The sequence below is a fragment of the Ammodytes marinus genome, assembly GCF_949987685.1.
Source record: "Ammodytes marinus genome assembly, chromosome: 18".
NCBI classification, from domain to species: Eukaryota; Metazoa; Chordata; class Actinopteri; order Uranoscopiformes; family Ammodytidae; genus Ammodytes; species Ammodytes marinus.
This window is the reverse complement of record NC_137222.1, coordinates 23,756,249-23,782,299: the sequence shown is the minus strand read 5'-3', so window position 1 is coordinate 23,782,299 and position 26,051 is coordinate 23,756,249. Positions and strand designations below refer to the sequence as shown.

General features: G+C 40.6%; 1 protein-coding gene across 1 annotated transcript; it reads left to right on the top strand.

The window, feature by feature from the left end:
* Positions 1 to 624: 624 nt before the first annotated feature.
* LOC307265520 (folylpolyglutamate synthase, mitochondrial-like) lies at positions 625 to 25,357 on the top strand (the record flags this gene model as incomplete). Its single annotated transcript, XM_080047272.1, has 15 exons — positions 625 to 774; positions 3,070 to 3,198; positions 4,051 to 4,104; positions 5,573 to 5,637; positions 6,783 to 6,897; positions 8,843 to 8,920; positions 9,672 to 9,733; positions 13,261 to 13,363; positions 14,159 to 14,236; positions 14,384 to 14,531; positions 16,163 to 16,237; positions 19,919 to 20,069; positions 21,198 to 21,273; positions 22,787 to 22,853; positions 23,674 to 25,357. 15 exons carry the CDS (start codon positions 625 to 627, stop codon positions 24,051 to 24,053), a joined length of 1,731 nt encoding a protein of 576 aa, XP_079903398.1. The 3' UTR covers positions 24,054 to 25,357.
* Between the last annotated feature and the right edge of the window lie 694 nt (positions 25,358 to 26,051).

Here is a 26,051-nt window from a genome sequence, read left to right as displayed (position 1 = left end):
GATGCCACAGAAAAGCCTGTCTTTGCCGTTATTGTATTCATTGGTTGTAACGTTTCACTGCTCTGTTCACAACTTTGTTTGGTGGTCAATACCATGGACCTATAGCCTACAGAAGGTCAATACTGTACACATTTTCATGGATTGTGTTTCTGATTATTCTAAAACTGATGATTAGGGTAGTACCTGAAGGCAGCAAAATGGGACAACAGTAGCGACACCTGGCGACCCGGAGAATAAATAACACCTACAATAATTTGCATATAAAAATGTTCTCGTCTTGGTCTTGATAAATGTCAAGTCTTTGTGTTTATTTGTACCGTTCCATTGTATTAATGTAATGAAATGGTACAATGGACATAGTGACATGGACCCAAATGGATACGTTACCAAAATACAACACTGTTACATCAATTGTATAAACAGGTAAAGTAATACATCAAAATAACTACACTATGCCATATATTGTTTATAATAAAGGACTACGCACGCATAATCAAAATCAATTTAAAAAATAAAATAAAGCTTGTTTGTAAAAAGAAGGGGCGTACTGTGACGTCATTGCGTCACTGAAAAGAACTTCCCATATTTGGTTGCGTCTTCCTGTGACAGCTCGACGCCCCATGCATGATGGTGTGTGTGTGGCGTATGTGGCAGCGGGGCTCCGCGTTGTCCGCGCGGCTCCGAAAGAAGGATTGGCCGTGCATGTTCGCGGGCTTTTCAGGCAGGTTCTACAGCACCAAGACGGCTCCTCAGATACCAGGCATGGAGTACCAGGTAGGCTCTGGGACAGTATCTTCTATCCAGCTGCCCACCCGGCTGCTAGCTAGTTAGCCACGAGGGGCTAGTTTGACAAGTTTGTAACAACTCCGAGGGACCTCACAGTTTTGAGATAGACAGCAACATGGCTGACAGGACCGCGTGAGACGAAACCAACCAAAAGCTGGTGTTGTCAACGGAACAGAGCGAATATTAGTCAAATTAGTTGTTGGTTTCAGAGGGTACTTTGCATTGAATGAGAAGTTGCAGTGTAGAGAGCTCGCTGCACACTGTGTACCGTCTGTTACTGCCACACTGACTGACTGGCTCAACGTCAAAGGGCAAGATAGTCTGATAACACGCGCTGTAACGTTCTATTATTGTTCTGTTATCAGCAGCCTGTGGAGTCACATAACGGAGCACTTATTTGTCCCTGGATGACTCTTATTGCTGGTGTTTTTCATATTTTAAACCAACCATGTTCTGGTTATGGCTCCTCGTATCTTGAAGAAGTTGCATTCTTAATAAAAAAAAAAAAATGCTCTGAAAGTGATTTTCATAAAGAATGCTGCATGTGAGATTAAACTATAGTCAGTGTGTTCATTCATGGCGAGGAATACACATCAACACATGCCACCCAGGGCAACAGTTTGACTCAATGATGTGTTTTTTTTAAACACTTTAACACAACAATGGCCCCAGAGGAAGAAGATATAAAGTACCTGTCTGTAGAATACTGGCTTCATTTATCCATTTAAAGGTGGGGTAAGCAGTAACATGATTAGGGCTGCTACTTATTAGAGGTGGAGTCAGCAACTTCTGGAGAACTCTTGTTGTCATAATCAAGTTATGACAAAAAAATCAGTGAATATCTCCTCACGGCAAACCTTTTTTGATGCTTTCGTCATTGTTCAATCTGTTATTTTCATGTCAGAAGAAACCTTACTATCTATGGAAGAAACTAGTGTAAAAAAAGACCCACTATAGTATAAATGTCCAGGGGGTGTGGGGGATCAGTTTACAACAGAACAGCTGAACATCTTGCCTTCTCTTGTTGTTATTCAATAATGATTCATAGACTTTATCATACTAAGCACTAAACAGTTCAAGCTTCAGGAATAGTTGTCCGTCATATATCTGCTATTAGTTTTTGCTACTGCGTGATAAGAGCTGGAGGAGTTATGCAGTGGACAATAAGCTACTATCAGAAAGCTGTGAGAGCCACTCCCACTGTCTGAACACATGTAAAATAATAATAATCTTTATTTGTATAGCACCCTTCATACATAAAATGCAGCTCAGAGTGCTTTACATGCAACAAAAATAAAGATAATATAGAACAAAACACATTCCTCACAGGCAAGACACCCGCAAAAGAATAAATGAATACATAAAAAATAATAAAAGCACACGTTCAATGCATAAAACAAATGGCAAAAGTGCCTGGTGTGGGTTAATGCCATGGGTTGACCAATGTCTTTAAGGCATGGTGAGCTGGTGACCAAGCTTCTCTGCTGAATAGATTACCTACAATGTGTTTCTTACGGGTTGAGAATTGACTTGCGGTGGTCAGGTGGGCGCGCAGAGTGTTGACAGGGCTGCAAGTGATGGGCGGGTTCAGTAATAAATCAGCCCAGTCAAACAAAAGGTTTATCAACTATTTATTGATAGATATTGTGTCAATGAGGATGACAATGATTTGGGCATGGTGGGGGCCCTGCCATGCCTGGAATAACACCTGAAAAAGGCATGAGACATCGGATAAAATGGACCACTGTATTTATCTCAAGATAGGGATGGGACCAATCCTATGTCAGTATCAGGGCCGATATGGTTGCAATCTACGTATCAGATATCAGACTGACAACTTTTTTTTAAAACAAATTAAAAATAATTAACAGGGAAGTTAGTGATATTTTTTTGTAAATATACAGCTCCTGAAAAAATTAAGAGACTGCTCCAAATGTTCAGTGTCTCTTGTTTTACTCTTTTGAGGCATATGTTTGAGTTTGAGAAAATTCTGATTTTATAATATAAACTACTGACAACATTTCTACCAAATTCATAATAAAGATATTGTCATTTAGAGCATTTTCACAAGTAATGTAGAGATGAAGATTTAAGAAAAATCCAGACCGGTCTCTTAATTTTTTCTGGGGCTCTGTGTGTATTAAATCACTCTATATTCATACATCACTTAAACAGTATGCACAGTTCATAACATAGGTCTCCACAGTCATTCAGCTTTGCAGTAATTTCCAGTTAAAATATGGAGTCGAGGCTCTAAAACGCTCACTCTTTTTGCCTCCTCAGGATGCAGTTTGCACTCTGAACACGTTGCAGACCAACTCCAGCGCTCTGGAGCAGGTGAGGAGAGAGAGGAGCCACCCCCAGCAGCAGCTCCAGGCCATGAGGGGCTTCCTGGAGCGGGCCGGCCTGTCTGTGAGTCACTGACACCAGCACACACACACACATAGACATATGGCCGCTATAGTATTCTGATGGTATGATAACCTTCTAGCAAGATGTTATGCTATTGATATTACAGCTCTCAAGTGTGTTTTTTCGTTAGCCTCATAGCATAATTGCCTAAATCATATTTACTCTACTCTACATCTACTCTACATCTACTTTACCCTACTCTCTAACCCTTAAAACATGACTGAGGCAATTATGCTATTAGGCTAACGAAAAGTAGTAGAGTAGATGTAGAATAGAGTAGATGTAGAGTTAGAGTAGAGTAAATATGATTTAGGCAATTACGCTATGAGGCTAACGATTTTGGAAATGTCTCTGTAAAAAAGAAAAAAAAAAGCCGGTTTAAGAAAATCTTATAACGTATAGAATATTCTGAACATTAATACACTTGTATGATAACTTTTAACCCAATACATAAGTAAATCATTCTTAACAAAACATGAGGTCTAATACCTTAGAACGGTGTGACGGAAAATAATAGTGGTTTTGAAACCGCGATTTGGTAGACCTTGATACCGGCCCATGCCTACACACAAACATTTATATATATATATTTTTTTTAACCTTTATTTATACAGGTAAATCCCATTGAGACCGAAGACTCTTTTTCAAGGGAGACCTGTTTTCCTTTCCCACGTTACCATTCACACACACATTCATACACCGATAGCAGGCTAACTATCGACATTCACACAACATGGCTAGCACATAAGAGTGACCTCTTCAAGATCATAAACAATGTTAAACTGTTTCCTGATAATAGTCATTATTTTCTTATCGTGTGTGTGTGTGTGTGTGTGTGTGTGTGTGTCAAAGGTGGTGGAACTGGACCATCTAAATATCATTCACGTGACAGGAACAAAGGGCAAGGTAAGCTAAGTGGACACGCATGCTGCTTGTTTGTATGTTTCATTTCAGAAGCCCAGTCAATATTACTTTGACAATAAAAATTCACTTGTTGTTAAAGATGTATTCATATAGAACTGAAGAGTTTGATTTCTAGATTTCTACTTATCTGGCTGGACCTGCTTTGCTTCCATTTTAATATTGAGCTCTGAGCCCCCATTATGCCAGCTCTGACAGAAAGTCATGCAAACATGTTTTTCAAAGGTGTGTTCATTCACTGAAGGAGGCCGACACTGAGGTTATCACTTCAGTGCATGTTTCAAACAGGTGTGTGTGTGTGTGTGTGTGTGTGTGTGTGTGTGTGTGTGTGTGTGTGTGTGTGTGTGTGTGTGTGTGTGTGTGTGTGTGTGTGTGTGTGTGTGTGTGTGTGTGTGTGTGTGTGTGTGTGTGTGTGTGTGTGTGTGTGTGTGTGTGTGTGTGTGTGTGTGTGTGTGTGTGTGTGTGTGTGTGTGTGTGTGTGTGTGTGTGTGTGTATGGTGGGGGGCATGAGACATCTGTGTACACTCTACAAACATTGAAAAAAAACTCTTTCCCAAAAGGCAATGGGCCACTCAAGCCTCATTTCCACTGAGCCGCACCTAGATCTGGCTTCTGTTCCCACTATCGACAGTAACCGTACTCGGTAGGCGGGGTTTATGCCACAAGGCGATTGGCCCATGCAGAGCCTTTGATCCTTGGCACTGGTCCTTTATAAACAGTCCGTCCTCTGGCCGCGGCAGCTACGTAACTATGGTGACATCATAGCTGCGAGACACAGTGTAGCCCGCTCATTTCATTCAATGAAGAGGAAAAAACACCACACGATAAACAGATATCTGCACGCCGATATTTTTCTCCAAACACAAGACTCTTCCCTCTTACAGAGAAGGGTGCACACGGCTGACTCTGTGTTGGCATATGGGCTTGTGTGAACTGTGTACATTCTAAACAACGGTGGAGCAAAGGTGATTTGAAACAAGTCTCTATTCATTTTGTAGCTGACTGTTAACCCAAGTTTATCCTCAAATGTATGGCAAGGCAAGTTTATTTCTATAGCACAATTCAGACACAAGGCCATTCAAAGTGCTTCACAGGGGCAAGATTAAAATACATAATACACATTTAGAAAAGCGAATGAATAGAAACAAAACATTTAAAAGCTAATGAGTAGAAATAGAACATTTAAATACAATAACAATTGCAGGTTATGAATGAATGAAAAAAAACGGACATTTCTTGGAGTTGCAGTGTTTTCATTTGCACTTTCCGTAGTGTGTGACTGGCATGCAAATCAGCATGTTGTTCTAACTTCAGCACACGTTGTTAAGTACGTACAGACAAAAGGTTTTCCTGGCATGAGCTCACACTCATGAACTTTGGTTTCACATTGTGTGCATCAGACTATTGTGAGAGTGAGGTGGCCTGAAGTGTTTGTGTGTGTGTGTCTTTTCAGGGCTCCTCGTGTGCCTTCACTGAGCAGATTTTGAGAGGTTATGGCTTCCGCACAGGATTTTACAGGTAAAACTGCATTGTATATTAATACAATGGTGACGTTTATAGATTATTCAGAAAAAAAAACGTGCTTGGGGCAACAGTTGAGCAATATACTAATATTGTAGCAGCGAGCAGGGGGGGTGTAACAAAGCTTTTAGCTTCGTTACACCTGACTCCTTGAACAACTTACAGCAAGAAATACAAATAAATACCTTCATATCCTTTAACAAATTTAGACATATAATCTTAAATCTGCCAAACTCTACCTGTAACTGTTTTGGAGTAGGCTATATTGTACTTTCACCCATTTCATTTGAATTAATTGCAGCCATAATTACGCTGTCTATGTGTTTAAATAGTTTGTTTTATCTCTTTATCAGTTGTTGTGTATTTGCATTGTGTATGTATTGTTGTTTTTGCTTTGCATTTATTTTTATTTTTTTTCAAATATTATTCTTTGGTATTTTCAAGCTTTATTAGACAGTACAGAGTTGAAAAGTTGAGAGGGGGGATGACCTGCAGTAAAGGTCCACGGGTCGGACTCGAACCCGCGACCACTGCAACGAAGGCCGGAGCCAATATGGTACGCGCTCTATCCACTACGCCACCTGAGCGCCCCCATTGCTTTGCATTTGTTTGACTCGACATCATTGTAAATGAGGGTCCCCCTCAATTGATCTCTCCATTATGAATAGAAGTTAAAGGAGAAGTATATTTTATATACGATTTGGCCCTTTTTAGTTAACTTCCTGTCAGTGACTGCAGTTAGCGTTCCCCTCCCTCGTCCCTACGTCACCACCACATGAACACACAGCCGTCTTCGTCAGATAGTGCCGCGATGGAGAGCAGCGAGTCATCGTTCACATGCGCAGAGACCCGCCTCTTTATAGCGCTCTGTCTCCTGATTGGATAAAAACGAGCGGGATACTCAAAATTCTATCAGGCAATTACTGCAAAGTGTAATGACTGGGAGACCTATGTTATGAACTGCACATACTGTTCCAGTAATTGGTGTATGATAATAGTGTGATTTAACACTTATATTAACAAAAATATATCACTTTAAATAAAAAATAAAAAATACAGGTTTATTACCTTGACATGCTACAATTAACATGTAAAATAGCTCAAATAACATGGATAATTTTTCTTTGTATTATTGGTTGCAGTTCCCCACATTTGGTCCAAGTCAGAGAGAGAATCCGAATCAACGGACAGCCCATTGGGAAAGAGCTCTTCACTAAATACTTCTGGCAGGTTTACAGCCGGCTGGATGAGACGAAGGTTGGTCATGTAACACGGAAGAAATGTATAGTTTGAAATGCAACTGTTTTTTTAAAAACTGACCGTGGCTGCTTATTCACCTAACTCAGTGAAATGGTTAAATGGATTAACCTTTCATTGTTGACTTTTCTAGCAGTGGTTTGTGTGGCTTTTGACCTCCATAGAACGTCCTGTTCCTAGGCTGTGTTCGGAAAGCCATACTAACGTCCTACTCATACTCATTTTGACTTCAATTTGAGTATGTGACGGTTTGGGTATGCAAGTTTGTGTAGGCGAGAATTGCCTGGATGAGTACTAACTTCCGGGAAGATTTTGGGTATGAATCAATTGTATACTTTTCCTACTCAACCGCCCCACAATGCATTGTGTCTTTTCAAACGACAAGGAAGTTTTTTATTTTTATTCTTTATTTACAATTCTGCATTTCCTGCACAACACAGGACTGTATGTACAAATCTAGTTCTATATCTAACCTGTAGAGGGCGGTAATACGCTAAACAGCGTCTAAACGGCCGGAATCTTATAAGAAGAAGAAGAAATTCTTTATCGCTTGTGTATACTTCAGTGTGAATGTTTCGACGCATTTCGCATACACAATGGATGGTTAAGTACTTGGGATTTATGATTGATGACCACATCTCGTTTAAAACTCACATACAAAACCTGGTGAAAAAACTGAACCTAAAGTTAGGTTTTTACTTTAGGAATAAGTCATGTTTCTCTCTCGAGGCCAGACGACGATTAGTCGAAGCTACCTACTTGCCGGTTCTTGATTATGGTGATCTGTTGTACATGAATGCATCAGCTCACTGTCTACATATGTTGGACACTGTATATCATGGAGCCTTGAGGTTCATTACAAACAGCAGAGCCTTAACCCATCACTGTACACTGTACTCAAGAGTAAACTGGCCTTCTCTTTTTATGAGACGACTTAGTCACTTGTATGTTTTTATTTACAAGGCGATCTTAGGTAAACTCCCTTGTTATTTGTCATCGTATATGTCCAGAAAATGTGTCCCCCATGCGTTAAGGTCTCAGGACATGGTGCTCATGACTGTTCCTCAAGCTCGTACAGAGCTGGGTAAAACAGCTTTTAAGTTTTTTGCGCCGTCTTCATGGAATAACCTGCAAAAGCATCTTAAGCTTCAGGACCTAGTAACTCTAAACAAATTTAAGGCTGTTGTTAAGAGTTTGAAGTTGGACTCCATCAGAAATTGTGAATGTTTTTAGTTAAGAATCTTATTTTTATGTTTTACAACTGTACTTAATATCGAACTTGTATTTTGTATTGTGTTTTATGTGTAACTGTGTTCTGCTGTCCATCTTGGCCAGGTCTCTCTTGAAAAAGAGATTTTAATCTCAATGAGACTAACCTGGTTAAATAAATGATACATAAATAAAAAAGTAGACAGTATGGAGTATGTAGGAGGGAGGACATTAGTATGGCTTTCCGAACACAGCCTATGTCTCCGGTTAGAGTAGATCTTCATCTCCCAGCTGTGCACAATCAGTGTCACAGGTTGTAATTGGGTCTAATGAGAAAATGAGAGCCATCATGTCTGAAGAGTGTGACCCTCATGTGACCGTGACACATTGTGGTCACGTTAGCAGCATGCCGTGTGCACTTTGTCTCATAAGATGTAATGAACACGTTAATGCTCGGTCTCTAAAAAGAACACTCACTGTTTGCTTGTGAAGAAATCGGATAAGGAAGATTTTTTTCTCATTATGTCGAGAAATGTCAAGAATAAAGACGAATACTCCAAAATGCCATTGGAGTTAATTGGGCATTTATGTATTTTTCAGCATACTACAATTTAAGTGCATGTATTTGGACATCCTAAATCTTTTTCTGGCATACTAAATAGTAGGGAAGTATGGGCATTGGAACGCAGGGTATGATTTAAAATCACAAACTATTTTCCTTTCTGTTTGACTTCAGGACGCCCATGAAGGGACGATGCCGGCGTACTTTCGTTTCCTCACCATTTTGGCTTTCCATGTGTTTCTACAGGAGAAGGTCAGTGAACGGGCCTGTAACGATGAATGATCTAATCGAATGTCAAAATGTAATTCAGTATCACTTGTCAAATTTGATAAATTGGCTCATTTTGGAATGATGTATTATATAATGCAGAGAAATGTATGTTTTGACGTTTTTTAAACATATTGCGTTTTTTTTAACGTAATGCGTTGCTACAAGGCCTGTGCTGCCTTCATCAGCAGCCAGCTCATGGGGAATTTATTTATTTGTTCCAGGACAATGCACATTAATGAACATGTACAGCAGCAGTACATGTAAAAATGCCAGATTGTAGCCCAGGGGCTAATTTCCATCTGCTGTCCATTAGGCAGGTTGATGTTACAATAAAAATGACAAAGATATACAATAGAAACATTTGTTATATACAAATACAGGGAAACAGAAAGAAAGAAAAGTAAAACGGGATCATTCATTAGTAGGATTAGCAGGTTAACCAAATACACAATTAATAAGGTACAGCATACATTTAGAGGTGGTTGCACCTTTGCTTAGCTCTTAGCCACACCTTTACTTGGCTCTTAAAGGTGGCCCGAGTGGGACGTTCCCTTATAGTTGGGGGTAGTGTGTTCCATAATGCACCTACCTTTAATTGAAATTAAAGGAATTAAACATAAGTTAAAGACTTATCATTTCACATTGATAAGATTCCATAATTAGCAGAGCAAGAAGTTTCTGACTTAAATCACTGAAGTGCCTTGAACTGAAAACAACTGTGTTCCTTGTCCAGGTGGATTTAGCTGTGATAGAAGTTGGGATTGGTGGAGCATATGACTGCACCAACATTATAAGGTAAAAACTTTTTTTTTTTATAAAGCTACTGTTGACTGTTATTGATGGGTATGTGAATAATATGACGACTCGACAACCGATTTTCGACTCGTGTTCAAGGAACATTTTGGGCGGCGGGGGGCGTCCTGTTTTTTTTTTTTTTTACATTGATTAATAGCTTAACGTGTACATCTGGTCTTGAGACGGCTGCGGGAGCTTCACTTTCATAAAGTGCAGGCATGAATATATCAGTTTTACATTAGTAATACACTACATGACATGTGAAAAATGCGACTTTTACAGCCAACATACAGTATGTTGTTGTGTGGCGTGCCCACTTGTATGCCTATGTGTCCTAAATGTGCTGCACTTTTGACCACACAAATTTCCCAACTCTGGGATAATAATAAAGTATACTTTGATTTGATTTTGAAAGAGGTCTCCTGGGTAAACTTAGGACATCTACTTCAATCTACAAACTGTTACATAAGCTCATTCAGTGAATGCCTGTCCTTTTCAACATACCATGTCTTTGTTGGCCCCTTTGGCCACAGTCCAAAGCTCCAATGACCACAGGGCTGGGTGCAGTGATGTGTGTCACATCTTTTGGCTGGAAGTGCAAAGACACGTTTTCAGCTTTGCATCCAGTTACTGCACGTTCCTTCATAACACCCTTTCAGAACGGTCATGATGAATGTTTGCTTAGTCTGAGGGTCAAAGTCCTGTTAGGTCTGTCCAGAGGGAGGGTGCTGCTCTGGGGATTTCAACTGTTTCCTGGTTCTAACCGTCTTGGAGGCATACAACTGTCATCAAAGTGCTATATATGTGTAATTGCCTGTAACGTGTGTATGGTATTCACCCATTCGTAGGGCTGTGTATTGGCAGGGACTTCACAATACGATGTGAAGGGTCGGTGGTTCTATCCCCCTTCTCCCCGCCACATGTCCAAGTGTCCCTGGGCAAGACACTGAACCCTGCTGCTATCAGTGTATGAATGTGTGCTCCAGTTGTAAGTCGCTTTGGATAAAAGCGCCTGCTAAATGATATGTAATGTAATACGATACGTATCACAATACAAGGCTTTTGATACATGGAGATGAGTGGTGTAACGGATCATGGTTGATCCGTGGTCCATATGGACTAACCCTCACGGTTCAGCACGCACGTGAAATGTGTGATTGAAAGACTGTAATGTGAATCTTTGCATTAACGCTCAACCAATAATATGCTGTTATAAAATCACTGATATTGATTATTCTACGTATTAGATGGTTATCTGGGTTTTGTCACCACCGGCAGATATGTCAAATTCATAAGATATACTTGTCAACTCCGTCAGATATGTCAACTCCGTCAGATTTATATTATTTTGATAATAATACATAATGATATTTTATAGTTGTTGAGGAATGGTTGGTCATATGTGAAAATCTAACCGGTCACCTAACAACATGAGAATGTGTTTTGAAATTTGAAACACATCTTGATTGCTGTTCATTTTAAAGTAAACATTCTATTACACAGTTCAACTGAAGAACATAGAGGAAAATCGATATAAAATATCCATAGTCATATACATTTTGAAAATATTTTTTGTGGCCTCTGTCAGTCTTGGTGAATACTTGTGATCACAATTCTTCACATGGGTTTAGCATAAATTGAGGGAAAATTAATTTGTGATTTTGTTGTCTGACGGTGTTGACACAAAATAAAGCATGGCAAGGTAAAAAGCCCATTTTGATAAAAAGGATAAAAGTTGGGAGGTTGTATCAAAGTGTGTAGCTCAGTAGCTTAGTATATGTTGGATACATACATGTAATTTAATTTGCCTAAACATAGGGTTTGTATTTTTTCAACATTGCACCCTGTTTTGTCCCGGTTCTCAAGAATCACTAGCCCCTTTTACACAGAGATTGCGGCATATTGACGGAACAACATCACTCCAATATGCCGGCTTTGCTTGCTTCTGTGTTATTTACACAGAACCAAGCAACGCCGGCCTGCTGGCGCATCAGTAGTCCCTTTTACACAGCGCTCCGGAATGAAAGAGGTGCTTGTAAACAGCGTCAGGTGTGACGTAAACATTTAGCGCCGCGCCGGTCAGCTGCTTTACAACAACAACAATGGCCGGTGAATTGAGAGCAGAAGTGCTGGAGCTTGCAGTAAGAGGGCCGTATTTTACTGTCCCCACGATGTGCCAGTTGATCTCGCTACGCGCTGAGTCCAACATCACTGGGACAGTTAACCAAACTGACTAAATCAATCCGACCGCTTCACCTGTGTGTGTGTGTGTGTGTGTGTGTGTGTGTGTGTGTGTGTGTGTGTGTGTGTGTGTGTGTGTGTGTGTGTGTGTGTGTGTGTGTGTGTGTGTGTGTGTGTGTGTGTGTGTGTGTGTGTGTGTGTGTGTGTGTGTGTGTGTGTGTGTGTGTGTGTGTGTGTGTGTGTGTGTGTGTGTGTGTGTGTGTGTGTGTGTGTGTGTGTGTGTGTGTGTGTGTGTGTGTGTGTGTCAGGTTGGTTGTGAGCGAGTCTCTTTGTGAGGGCAGCGATCTGCCAATCAGACATACACATACACACAGTGTGTGAAGTCACGTTACTGTAGACAGAAATAAAGTGTGGATATACGCTCAGACTTAGGATAATAATAGCGGCGGCGGAATGTGTTAGCAAAACAGTAGCTCTGTGGCTAACAGCTGAGCCGGAGCCTTCAGTCAGCTGAAGCAGACAGTCTAGCGGGGCGAGCAGACTATTCCCCCGTTACTAGGTCGACCTTCAAGCTGAACAAGAGCCCTCCGCTGCGCGTCGGGCTCCTGCTTCAGTTTGTCGGTCTTTATTTCTAGCAAGTGACCCGTTCGCTATACTTTATCCCTTACTTAGCCTAGCCTAGCTTTCCATTGTACAACTTCTCCTGGGCAGAAATAGACTCATACACTCTGCAAAATGAAGCGCGGGGGTTTGGATTGAGCAACGGACCTTATGATCAGCTAGATTATACACCGTTCCTTTTATTTGGTGATTTTTACGGGACATCAGGCCGCCGTGGTTAATGTTAAACACACGTCCTTCAACTGCTAACATGGTCGCATGTTTAGAACGTAGACCATGGAACGTCAAACGCCCCCCTGTTCCGCAACAACAAGCTGGAGCATTTAAACAGAGAGGCGGAACTGATCGTGTCGGGAATCTTACTACCCCCCGAGGTAGTAAAATTCCCGGAACGATCACTCGCACCTTTCTTCCCTCGTTCCGCAACTGTCGCATTTACACAGCTGGGGGGAGGGCCGAAAGGCCGGCATATTCCCGGCTTTCACTGGCTGTGTAAAAGGGGCTACTGATAATATATAATAATCGATATTTTAGAACAGTCATATCAATCGGCCTCATAAGTCGGTACAGAGGATCAAACCAGTTAAACATTGTGTGTGTGCTGTTGCTTAGTAAGATGCAGTCACCACTTGCTCTTACTGACATGCTGTCACTGTAAAGTTTTGTTAAACATTTGTACTAAAGTTTGACCAATGTTTTCTCCCCCTGTGGTTGTGTGTCAACAGGAAGCCGTGGGTGTGTGGCATCTCCTCTCTGGGCATAGACCACACTCAGATACTTGGAGACACCATCGACAAGATCGCCTGGCAGAAAGGAGGCATCTTCAAGGTGTGTTGTAGCCTGGAAATCCAGACCTGCCGCTAGGCACTGGCAAATTAAATTTGCTGTGCCTGTTGGACTCTCTCCATTGAATCTCATTAAATATGTCAAGAAATCCTGAGCTACGTTTCAATTGGTTCTATCTGATATGGGCGGGCCAGAGCCCTTTGTATGGTGCTCTGGGGAGGACGTAACCGGATGTCGACAGTGCGCCGTCAAAGCCGTGATAGTAAACATCAAAGATGGCTGTGGATATGTTGTTTGAGTTTGAGACTGCTTTGGCCTCGACCCTTTACGATTTGGAAGACGGCACTCAAATCTTTCATTAGCAAGTAAGTGGAATGTTCTATTTTGCCCACCGACCACGGCAAAAGTTAAATTTAACAGTTAATCCCGCTGTTCGCTAAACGAACGGGGCTTAATACGTCACCTTGTTCATTGCTCTGATTGGTCATAGTGCTATCCAATTGCGTGCAGTGGCATTTGAAATGCACGAGTAGGAGCCGCCCCTTGAGTTGGAAATTACTATTGATCGTGGCCAGACCCTCTATCGTTCTAGATATGGGTCTGGATTTCCAGGCTAGGTGTGTTGGCTATACACATCAGAAATGTGTCATCGTGATCTGTATTGCAAATAATAAGACAATGTAGTCAGATTATTATTATATACTTTTAGGTGCTTTCAACTTCATATCACAGCTTTGTCAGCAGATGGGAGTTTGCTAGGACATATAAATGTTAGATGTACTCTTTGTTCACACTACTATTTCAACTGGCTGTTAATCATAAACATGTGTCTTTCAGCCCGGGGTTCCTGCATTCACAGTCAGACAGCCTGAAGATGCCATGGCTGTGCTCAGGGACAGGGCCAAAGACATAGGAGTAAGTCATGCTTCAGACTAATACAGTGTTTCATTCAGAGATTGTTCAGTGAAATGTCAAGTCTTAAAAATAGACTTTTTTTTTTTGTTTCTTTTCAAGCTGTTCATTTCCTGTAATGCAGTCTAATGTGCTGTTTGTTTGTTGCAGTGTCCTCTGTGGGTGTGTCCAGAGTTTGAGGCCTACCAGTCAGAATGTGGCCGTTTGGACCTGGGTCTGGCAGGGCAGCACCAGCGCTCCAACGCCTCCCTGGCCCTCCAGCTCAGCCAATCATGGCTGCAGAAGAGATGTCTACCAGGTGGGACGGGAGCTTCCCTAACATTTGAACTGCATGTCAATAGTCAAGTCAAGTCAGAATTATTTCTATAGCACATTTAAAAACAACATCAGTTGACCAAAGTGCTGTACAAGATACAATACAAAATAACATATAAGATACATGGAAAAAAGGTTAGGAGTGTCAAAGTCTCAACTTGTGTTAAAGTGAGTCTTCAGCAACATATTAAACTGTTCAACTTTACAGGGATCCAGGTTCTATTCATTCACACACAGTCAGATATATATTTATATATATAGCAGGAAACGCATACAAAACAAATACCTTCGGTTAGGGCTGTGTATTGGCAAGGACTTCATGATACGTATCACGACATATGGCTCAGAATATAATATGTCACAAAACGTTGCAATACGATGCATATTGCGATATATGGCGATATTCCACATAGTTCAATGACAATGTAAGCACAGCTGAAATACAAGTTGCTGTGTAAGATCTGGGTGGTGTTAATACATCACATTACATTGATAATTAAGCACACGCTTTAATTCAAATTCAAAACCCGGCAATTCAAGGCAACTCGCCGTTCTGCGACATCTACATGAGTGCAGGTTGAAGTTTACAACCCGTTTAAAACCTTTCTCTAAAATATCGATAACGGAGCTGACTATACAATACAGATATCACCAAAATAAATATGAATTGATATATTTACAATATATTGCCGTATCTATGTTAGCACAGTCCTACCTTTTGGTCTGCATTTGGTTTGGGATCTAACTTAAATTCTGTATAATTCACCTCATTAGGGCTAGAAACCACATGCCTCGCTTTGCCAATTTGACAACAGCAGTCCGGCTCTGTTGGTACATGATGACCTAGGGCAGTGTAAGGTTAAATACAGGGCAGGTAAAATGCTTGTCTGATTTCAATCCAGAACCTTTTAAAAAAAAAAGCTTTTAAGGCATTGCTCAGTTATCATCTCTCCACCACAGAGAAAATAAAACGGACGCTGTCTAAATGAAGGGAAAAGCAATAACTGTACTGTTATAGACATACAGTGCTGCTTGAAAGTATGTGAACCCCTTGAGCCTTGTGGAATTTTATTGAGTTTAACCATTATTAATTCATTTTTTTCAATACCATTTTTTTTTAATATTAAATAACAGCTGTCTGTTTATCAATTCCATATTTTTCTTTTCCAGAAATCAATTGTTAAAACAAATAAAACAAATGATTGGCCACTTGTATGTGCATAGGTTTGTGAACCCTGAGCTGCATTGCTAGAATCCAGCAGGTAAACACAATCAGTCGGGCCATATTGAGAAATGAAATGGACCAATGTAAGGAGAGATCTATGCAGCTCAGGGTTCACAAACTTTTGCACATACAAATGCTGGCAAATCATTTGTTTTATTTGTTTTAACAATTGATTTCCGGAAAAGAAAAATGTGAAATTGATACACAAACATCTGTTATTCCATATAAAAAAAATGGTATTGATAAAAATGAATTAATAATGGTTAAACTAAATAGAATTCCAAAATGCTCAAGGTGTTCACATCAGCACTGTATTGTTGTATTTCATGTCCGAAAATGACTTGAGACTCTCGTTCAGTTTTCAAAACAACCTGTGGTCTTCTCAACAGCTGAAGGCTCCATCAGTGAGAACACAGGTTCACTGCAGGGGATCTCCTTCAAGCCCAGCCCCACCATGGTGAAAGGTAAGTCCAGAAGAACAAAGAAGATCCCTCTTAAGGCTACTCTATGCTCCAATCCCGTGCGTAAATAGAGACGTACGTTTACAACGTTATATCCGTCACTGCCCTCATACTTCCATGCGTCCTTTATGTTGGAATGGACATTTAACAAATCAACCATTAGTGGGCAGCATCGCCGCTCAGAGTAAAAAGTTACTCAAATAGAAAGAAGAAGAGTCAAACAGTGAATTAACTGGAATACATATGTTATAATAGGTCCATGGAAGAAACAGCTTTAGCGATATACTACCGTAGCAATGGAAGATGCTAAACTGGAGGCTGTATTATAGACAGTGGGGGTCTGAGGACATCAATCACGACATGTCAAACAAACTAGTCTCGCACGGACCTCCGGTACTTCTCTATTGCTGCCGTTAGCCTGCCGTCTAGCTGACAGCCTGCCGTCTAGCTGACATTCTTCCCCGTGCGATCCCCGCTCATGCTGCTCTGTTGTAGTTGTCTGTCCCTGTGCCCCGGCCGTGTAACTTCATAGATATATAAATGTGTATGTCATTTCGTACCAACTCACACAAACCTCTCCTCAAAAGTTAAGACCTTTTCTAAAGTATTATGTCTTTCGTTTGTGTTTGCAAACAAATGTACAGTAAGTGAAAGTGAACTGTTGGCTGTGCGCCCCCCATGATCTTCTGTAGTAATGCTCCGTTCTGTCCGTTTGGTACGCATCCGCAAGCTTGCAGGATACGTGCAGAAATACGCACGTAATGTACGCAGAGTACGGACAGAAGCAGAGCCGGCCCGAGGCATAAGCGAACTAAGCGGCCGCTTAGGGCCCCCGACTGCCTGGGGGGCCCCCTCCAAAAAAAAAAAAAAAAATTTTTTTTTTTTTTTTTTTTTTAGTTTGTGTGTTTGATATTAACATCATATTGTGCAAATGTGAGTTATCATACAAAAAAAGGAATCAAATGTTTTGGTCTAGATCAGGGGTGTCCAAACTTTTTTCACTGAGGGCCACATACAGAAAAATCTACGAAGGGCCGGGCCACTTTGCAAAAATAACACATTTATCAGGACATGTAGCTGCTCTGATGTTTAGTTTCATAGTGTCTTCGTCAATTGTAATCCTTCTTCACGGCAACACTTTTCTTGCACATTAAACAGACACATTCCCTCTCTTGTTAAATGCCATTGATACACCCAGTGTCTTCCTTTTTTGCGTTCAATGTCCAACTGGGTGAAAATAGTAGCCAGCCCTCCTGGGGGGGTCCGGGGGTATGCCCCCCGTGAGATTTTTTTAAGTTTTTAAAGTGAAATGCATGAATCTGGTGCACTTTGAGAGGGAAATTAAGAGGCTAAATCCGAAGAATTTTGTGAATAAAAATGGAGACACTGTGTCAGATGAATTAGAAGCTATTGGAGAAGGACACAGATTTTCCATATTAATATTAATTTAAAATAAAATATTATGCAGGGTCCTCTGGGATGGGCTTGTTGCTCTTTTTCTTTTATGGGACATATTTCTCTGTAATATAATGAGTGCATTTAAATTATTTAAAAAATAAAAGGGCCATATTACATTACATTTGTAAAATGTGCCATGGGCCAATCAATTAGTTTTGACACCCCTGCACTAGTGGGTTAACTAAGAAATGCAAAACATTTTTTTTTTTTTTTTCAAAGGGCCATTTCACATTATATTTTTAAAAACGGCCGCGGGCCAATAAAAAGCGGGCCGCGGGCCGCAGTTGGCCCGCGGGCCGTAGTTTGGACACCCCTGGTCTAGATAATTAATAGCCTAAAAATGTAATCAGTTCATCTGGGAGGAAATCCGAAATTATCTGATCATGTCACGTTCACATCCATGCACAGTGTGTATTGAGTTTATTTAAAAACAATTGGAAATGGGGCTGCCCTCAGTTGCCCATGCACTGTGTATAGTCTATAGCCTATTTCAGCCTTGTCTGTGGAAAAAAAGATACGGTAGCTGGACAACAGAGTTCTTCTGCTTAGTTCCTCACACTGCATTTAAATGCATTCACTATATTACAGAGAAATATGTCCCGTAAAAGAAAAAGAGCTCCAAGCCCAACCCAGAGGACCCTCCATAATATTTTATTTTATATTAATATATATATATATTTTTTTAAAGATATTTTTTGGGCATTTTTATGCTTTATTGATAGTGCAGAGAGACAGAGGTGAAATGGGGCAGAGAGGGGAGTGACATGCAGAGAACGACCGCGGGTGGGAATCGAACCCGGGTCTGCTGCTGGGCTCGGCCCGGAAGGGGGACGCCTTACTATATTAATATTTTTATGGAAAATCCATGTGTCCTTCTTCAATAGCTTCTAATTCATCTGACCCAGTGTCTCCAAATTATTTGTTCACACAATTTCTCAGATTTAGCCTCTTAATTTTCCTCTCAAAGTGCACCAGATTCATGCATTTCACTTTAAAAAGGTTACAAAAATCTCCCGGGGGGGCATACCCCCGGACCCCCCTAGGAGGGTCTGAATCTTGCCTGTCAAATATTTTCGCACAGCCGCACAGTGGAGGCACTAGCGGAAAACACTGGGTGTGTGAATGATATTTAACAAAGATCTATAGTTTCAGCAGCACTAACATTGGAGAGGGGCCCCCTAATCATATTTCGCTTAGGGCCCCCTGAAAGCTTGGGCCGGCTCTGGACAGAAGGCTCCGTCTGTATCCGTATGTAACGTAGAGCATAAATGAGACTTTATACTGTGGCTGTGTTCGGAAAGCCATACTAACGTCCTTCCTCCTACATACTTAACATGTATATACTACAAACTGTCTACTTAAACATCTATTGAGTATGCGAGGTGCGTTGAAACGTTCACACCTAAGTATACTCAAACAGTAAAGACTTTCTTCTTCTTATGATTAAGATTCCGGCCGTTTAGCTGCTGTTTAGCGTATTACCGCCCTCCACAGGTTAGATATAGAACTAGATTTTTACTGTGTTCGGATGTCCTATTCATACTCATTTTGACTTCAATTTGAGTATGTGACAGTTTGGGTATGCGAGTTTGGGTATTTGGGCATTCTGTAGAGATTTAATTTCTTCACCAAATAAAGCAGACAAATGGGACAGTAGAGAGTAGTGTTTTTAATCATGTGTAAAACAATCTGTACATGTGCAGGATACACACTCCACTACGTCCGTTATACAAAAACATATAAGCCTTTGAGAATAAGATTAATTGGATTACATTCACAGGAGGTATGAAGTGTGTTATATGTCCCTTTTTATATATGAAAACATCCCAAAAAGAATTCTATCTATGAAGCCTTTTTGGTCAATAATATCTAATGTAAGCATTTACAGATCTTAATACAGTTGTAAACCTAATATATATTTGGAGATTAAAAAAAAACATTTACGAATGTAATTACCCACACACACAGATTCTGAATACACATTTTCAGATTCCTGCTGTAGACACTCTCACTGTGCATTTATAGTTTGTTATTTTCCAATCTGATTACACGTTTAGTTACTGCTACAATAATGGCCACATGGAAATGTTTTAGAGCTTTACTAAGAGCCATGTTGCTCTTTGGTAGCTGTGTCTTTGTGAATCAGAGGTGTATCAAAATGGAACAGTCGCCAGTCTAAACGTAACACCCCCCATCATGCAGTATGGTTGTGTGTTTTGGTGTCAGGGCTGGCAGACACAGTGTGGCCTGGCAGGACCCAGACTCTGCAGCATGGCGCGGTCACCTACTTCCTGGACGGAGCTCACACCATGCGCAGTATGCAGGCCTGTGTGCACTGGTTCACCGAGACCGCAGCACAGCATGAGAGGAATGCAAGGTGAAACAAGTACACCACAATGACACCACCAAGAAACCTCTTGTAACTAGGAATGCATATCGTTAGCCTCATAGCATACTTGCCTAAATCATATTTACTCTACTCTACTTTTACTCTACATCTACATCTTCTCTATTCTACATCTCCTTTTCTTTAGCCTAATAGCATAATTGCCAAAGTCATATTTTAAAGGGGCACTGTGTAATATGACATCCTCAAGAAAGTTCTAGAATGCAACGCTCCCTGGGTAACCCCACCCCTTTCGAATAATAACAGAAGCTACAGTGGACGAGAACAATTCTAAATTCTAAACAATGCACCTGATGACATTCCAAAAACATGGATTCCTCCATAAGACTTACCCTCTCGATGTACAAAATGTAATATTAATATTTGTAATTCTCCGCTCAAGAGGATAATTCAGATTATTGAGGTGATTTTACACCAATGAGGACATATTTATGAATGAGGATATTGATTTTAGCTTATAAATTACTTAAAATGTTACAGTGTCCCTTTAAGGGTTATAAAGTAGGGTAAAGTAGATGTAGAGTAGATGTAGAGTAAAAGTAGAGTAGACTAAATATGATTTAGGCAATTATGCTATGAGGCTAACAATATGACAGGTTGGTTAAATGTTTAAACGACCGATGTCTCTCTAGTCGGCACCAGATATCACTAGTCCATAAGTAATTCATTGCCCGTCACGTGGACTTGAACATAACATGTGTGAGAATGCATGTGTGCTTCCCTAGTTGGAATGCTAACCTTCAGCAGACTATTATTCTCTGCCGATAAGATGTCAGTGCTCTCGTCTGCCTAAATAAAGCAACCTAAAGAAGCATGAAGCCATGTGAAGCCCTGCACACATGCTTGTTTTAGGAGCTTGACTCCAGTGATCCAGGTTCAATGGAATGAGATCTTAGAGCACCTCCCTATATGTTATTTTGTATTGTATCTTGTACAGCACTTTGGTCAACTCATGTTGTTTTTAAATGTGCTATAGAAATAAGTTTGACTTTGACTTAATACCTGCTTCTCTTTGCTTTTCCTAAACCAACACTTGAGACATTTGTTCAAACACTTCAACAGTTGTGATGTAAAACCCTTGCCCTGTTTGTGTTGCAGTGGCCCTGTGGCTAGAGTTTTACTGTACAATGCCACGGGAGAGAGGGACTCAGCAGCCATGCTTAAACTACTAATGGTGAGTACCGTTCGGCTTTTTATGTATGGATGACCTTGTTGGAAAAATTTAGAAACTATCCCTGCGTTCCAAATCTCATACTCTTTCTTTTTCCTATTCTACATACTACATTTGATCATAAAAATACTCCAGTTAGGATGCAGTATGCTACAATTGGGACATACTTTTACTTATGTATTACGTCATAACATTTCACCTTGATCTTGCCTCTTGCTTTTATATCCGTCGCATCCCCGGTTGTTTTCATACGGATGCTCCGTCGATGTGACCGTATCAGTTCCGGTGCGCACTGGATTGTGGGTCGAAATCGCCCAAATAGGATACTGTTTTCAACACTAAATATCTCGGCCGAATCTAGTAGACTGGGTATTTTTAAGTATGCTACATCGACCACAAGAATTGGGACATCTTAAATCTATTTTCTATCATACTAAATAGTAGAAAGTATGCGATTTGGAACCCAGGGTATAGCTTCTGCAAGTTTCCTATTTTTTCATCTGTCTTCAATCTAAAATACCTGTACTGTATGTATCAGCTATCTATACCTGTATTTGATGTTTTTTTATGTATTTGTTTACATAATTCCTAGATTTGACTCCAGGTTTACTTTATGGCACTGGTTAGTTACTCCAAGTTTGCTCAGCTCATAGTAATAGAATATTTAGATACTGGCAGTGAGGCGCATCTGTAGCGCATGCTGCATTCATGTGCTACACTAAAGCTCAGACAGAGCCAATACAGATAGAAATACAAAGCATGGAAAGTAGTTAGCCTACGTGCAATTTTATTGAAAAATCCTCAATTAAATTTTATTTTGAGATCCGTTGCATCCCTACTATTCACTAGCCTGGCACTGCCCGCCTACCTACTTCCGCTCAATTTTCATTTCACTTCAGTAGTCAGTCTGGGGCTGAAGTGTATTCATGGATTCCTGCTCGAACCGGTCCAATCAGCGAACAGAGTGAGTGGCTGAGAACGATGACGTCGAAGTCGCGCGCCAGTTTCAGTTGAATGCTGCGTTCCTTTATACTCGGAACTCGGAAATTTCCGACTTGGTAGTTCCGAGTTCCGACCTGTCTGTGTTCCAGTTCATCTGCTCGGGAAAGTATGGACGCCTACAACCTTTCTCAACCAAATAACTAAACGTTAGGCTCTAGCAAGTTACCGTTGCTACAATATGTAGTGAAGTCGGAAATTTCCGAGTTCCCAGTACAACTGGAACGCACCGCCAGAAGCCGGCTCATGAGATACGTTACGACCAAACGTTATGCGATTGGTTGGCTAATCCAGAGTGGCACTGGGCAGATCCAATAGTTTTAAACTTCAACAGACACCCGCCTCCATGTGAGTGAACGTTTGCCAATTACAGCAGTTCCAGACCTTCTGTACAAATGAAATGAAGTACGATGGTCTGGTTGGACCAGGCTAACTATTCACGGTATATATGTGAAAATTTGAAATATGTGAGATTAACATTATTCTAATTGTTTTCTTTACTTGTGTTTCTTTTCAGCCATGTCAGTTTGACTTTGCTGTGTTCTGTCCAAACATCACTGAAGCCATCGCTTCCTGTAATGCAGGTGAGATCATTGATCAAACATTCATGTGCCTTTTGTTTCTAAGAGTAATATAATAATATTCATACTAATCTCACGTCTGTGCATTAAGTTACAGAACGTGGTAAGCCTTGCTTAGAATAAAAATAGCTAGGGTAGGGTTACAGTTGGGGCAAACCATGTTTTATAAATATTTTTTGAATCCATACTCCTTAACATAAATGTAAAAATGACAATTTGGGAGTTTATGGGGTCATTTATGTATAGAAGATTTATCTGGAAGAAAAACACAAAACATGTGATGTGTTTTGAATGTCCAGAAAGTTTTGAAAAATCCTGGAGAATAAATATTGTGGCTCAATCCAGAATGCCTGAGAGCCTTACTGTATTATATTCCATCATCATTTTTTTCACCATGAATTTTGTCTTTTCCTTTACAAAAATAAAGACACCATAAATTGCTGCAGAAAAGGCACAGATTGGTGGATAAAAATGCACCAGAATGCAGGAAATTAAGTGAACCCCCAGGGAGAAGGGAGAACCCCCATACCCCCCACCCATTATTTGTCCCCCAAACTGTTCAAACGAAACCTAGCCTATGCCCCTGTACGCAGGTTATACACATAGATATGTTGTTTATATTTTGGATTAAAAAGAAGGCTTGTCAGTAAACGACATGTCCGGCCCTTAGTTCGATTCTCATCTGTAGGGATGTTACGATCCCTATGCATGTAAACACGGGCATCATAAAGTTGAATGTTTAGTGCTTGTTTCACGATACTTGTTTTCAAATGCAAGCCGTGTCTCAGTCTGATCATTTCTCATTTATCCCTGGCCCCTCCAGACCAGCAGAACTTCAACGTGTCGGTGGAGAACATGTTGACTCGCTGCCTGGACAACGAGAGGAGCTGGCGTCTGCTGAACCGCCAGCAGGGCGGGGACAGTAACAAAGAGCTGCTGATAGAGGACAGCCTGTCCCTGGTGCCTGGGAAGAGGGCAGACACGCTGGTGTTCCCCTGCATCCTCAGCGCCCTCCAGTGGATCACCCAGGGCAGGGACGTGGTGTTAACAGACCCGGCCAAGGCAGTGTTACCGGTCAAACCCAGTATAAGAGCCAAGGCAGCTCCGCTAGGCACCGCCGCCCAAATCCACCTTCTCATCACCGGAAGCCTCCACCTGGTGGGAGGGGTACTCAAACACATCGACCCAGACTCCTCCAAGTAAAAGTGACCATGTCAAAATAATCAATTTGTTCATTTAAATCCAATTTAAAGGTGCACTATGCAGTTTCAGAGGAAGGAATGTGTTGACATTTGCAGAGCCTGCAGTTGGTTTACAAAAGATATTTACTAGACATGTTGTTTTTAGTATCGAATTATTCCATCTTAATAAATCAAAATTATTTTGATGCGCGTGGAACCAAACGTAAGACTAGAATATGTTTGTAAACCAAATTGTGGGCCCTGCTGCTGTAAACGGTGTTCCAGGGATCCAATTTTTCCTGTGAAGAAAGTTTGTTTATTCAGTTATGAGAATATATCTTACAAAAATTGTTCTAATCTCTGACACCCAAAGTTACATAGTGCACCTTTTTTTAAAGTGTGGGTGCTCTGCTCGATACACATTGACCATCCTGGGAGGAAAAAATCTAAGCTCTTATTTTGGCAATTACTTTTTAAGGGGTTCACCTTATAGCTTTCCCTACAGTGGCTAACGCTAGGAGCCCCGCTAGTTTGGACCAAGGCAGCTACAGCCTCACCCAGAGCCTTACACACCACAGCACAAACTGTGTCCTTTAGTCTTAACTTGAAGTCAAATACGTTTACATGAACTGCAGGGGGGTACATTCATGTGCTCTGAGCCGGGTTGGCTATAACTAGTACCAAGCGTGTGCTGTCAGTGACGACTGAGGCCACTCTTATGAACCAGACTGGTGTGATGTTATTACGTCATATTTACATTTATACAAAAATACAGCAGATTATTGGGTACCAAAAGGTGCTACTTGGAGTTTTGAGTTTTTACATATCGATTATAAAAACCTGAAGTCTTTTTAAACTTTCATCTTGCTTGGATTTGAACATGTGCTTCACACAGAAGGCCTACTCATCTCTCTGTTGGAGATGTGTGAATAGCAATAGATGAATCCATGGAACTGTCAATCCAATTCTGTGTAATGTGATTTACACTAGAATTAAAATAATATTTAAAAATGGTCCTTAATTTAAACTCGCATTATCTAACCATGATACGTAATTAATGTATGTACATGTATGTATGTATGTATGTAATGTATGATGACTGAAACTGAAGCTGTATAAAATACTCCAACCCCCCCCCCCCCGTAACCAGTGATTAGGTGGAAATGTTTGTATAGGCATTCAACTATACTACACTTTCATTTTAATGTGCACCCATCAAAACACACAATGCACTAGAATGGAACTTGTCCCTTGTTAACAGTGAAGCTGAAATCTGCTCGCATCTTATTTATGGGTCAATAATAAAACCTTATATATGGAAATGGAGTCAATTGTTTTGAATATTTCTTAGTCTCTGTTGTACTGTAACCTAATAGTACAGACCCAATCCTTGTTGATTCATTATAGAATATGTTACATCATATTTGTATTATTGGGTACTTGATTGCTATGACATTTTAATTTCCCTCGGGGGACATATAAAGTTAGAGATTACATTATAGAATCATAGAAATTGCAAATATCCAGTTTTTCTAGACAATACTCAGCTGCACGTAGGTATCTGTCTGTACACCGTTATTCAAAGTCAGTAATGGAGTGTTGAACTGCTTTAACAGAAGAGTATTTTCAGTATATCATGACTGATGGAGTCTACAAGGAGAACTTTGGCCAAAGGTCCCTGGTGATAGCACATGTTTGAGCAGACATGTCCCTTTCTTTGTGGTGTGACGCCTGCCAGCAGAGTGGGAATCACAACCGGTTTGTCCACACACTTATATCACTTTCCTTGCCTTCCAATCCCCATACTTTCATACTATTTAGTATGCCAGAAAAAGATTTAGGATGTCCCAATACATGCATGTCAATTGCAGTATTCCAAAAATACCTAGACGCCCCACTAACTCTGATAGCATTTTGCGGTATTCTTCTTTATTCTTGACATTTCTCGACATCATTTTTAAAAGAAAATGCCTTATCTGATTTGTTTATCTCTCCTGTGGCCCTCAAACTCTTCTGTACT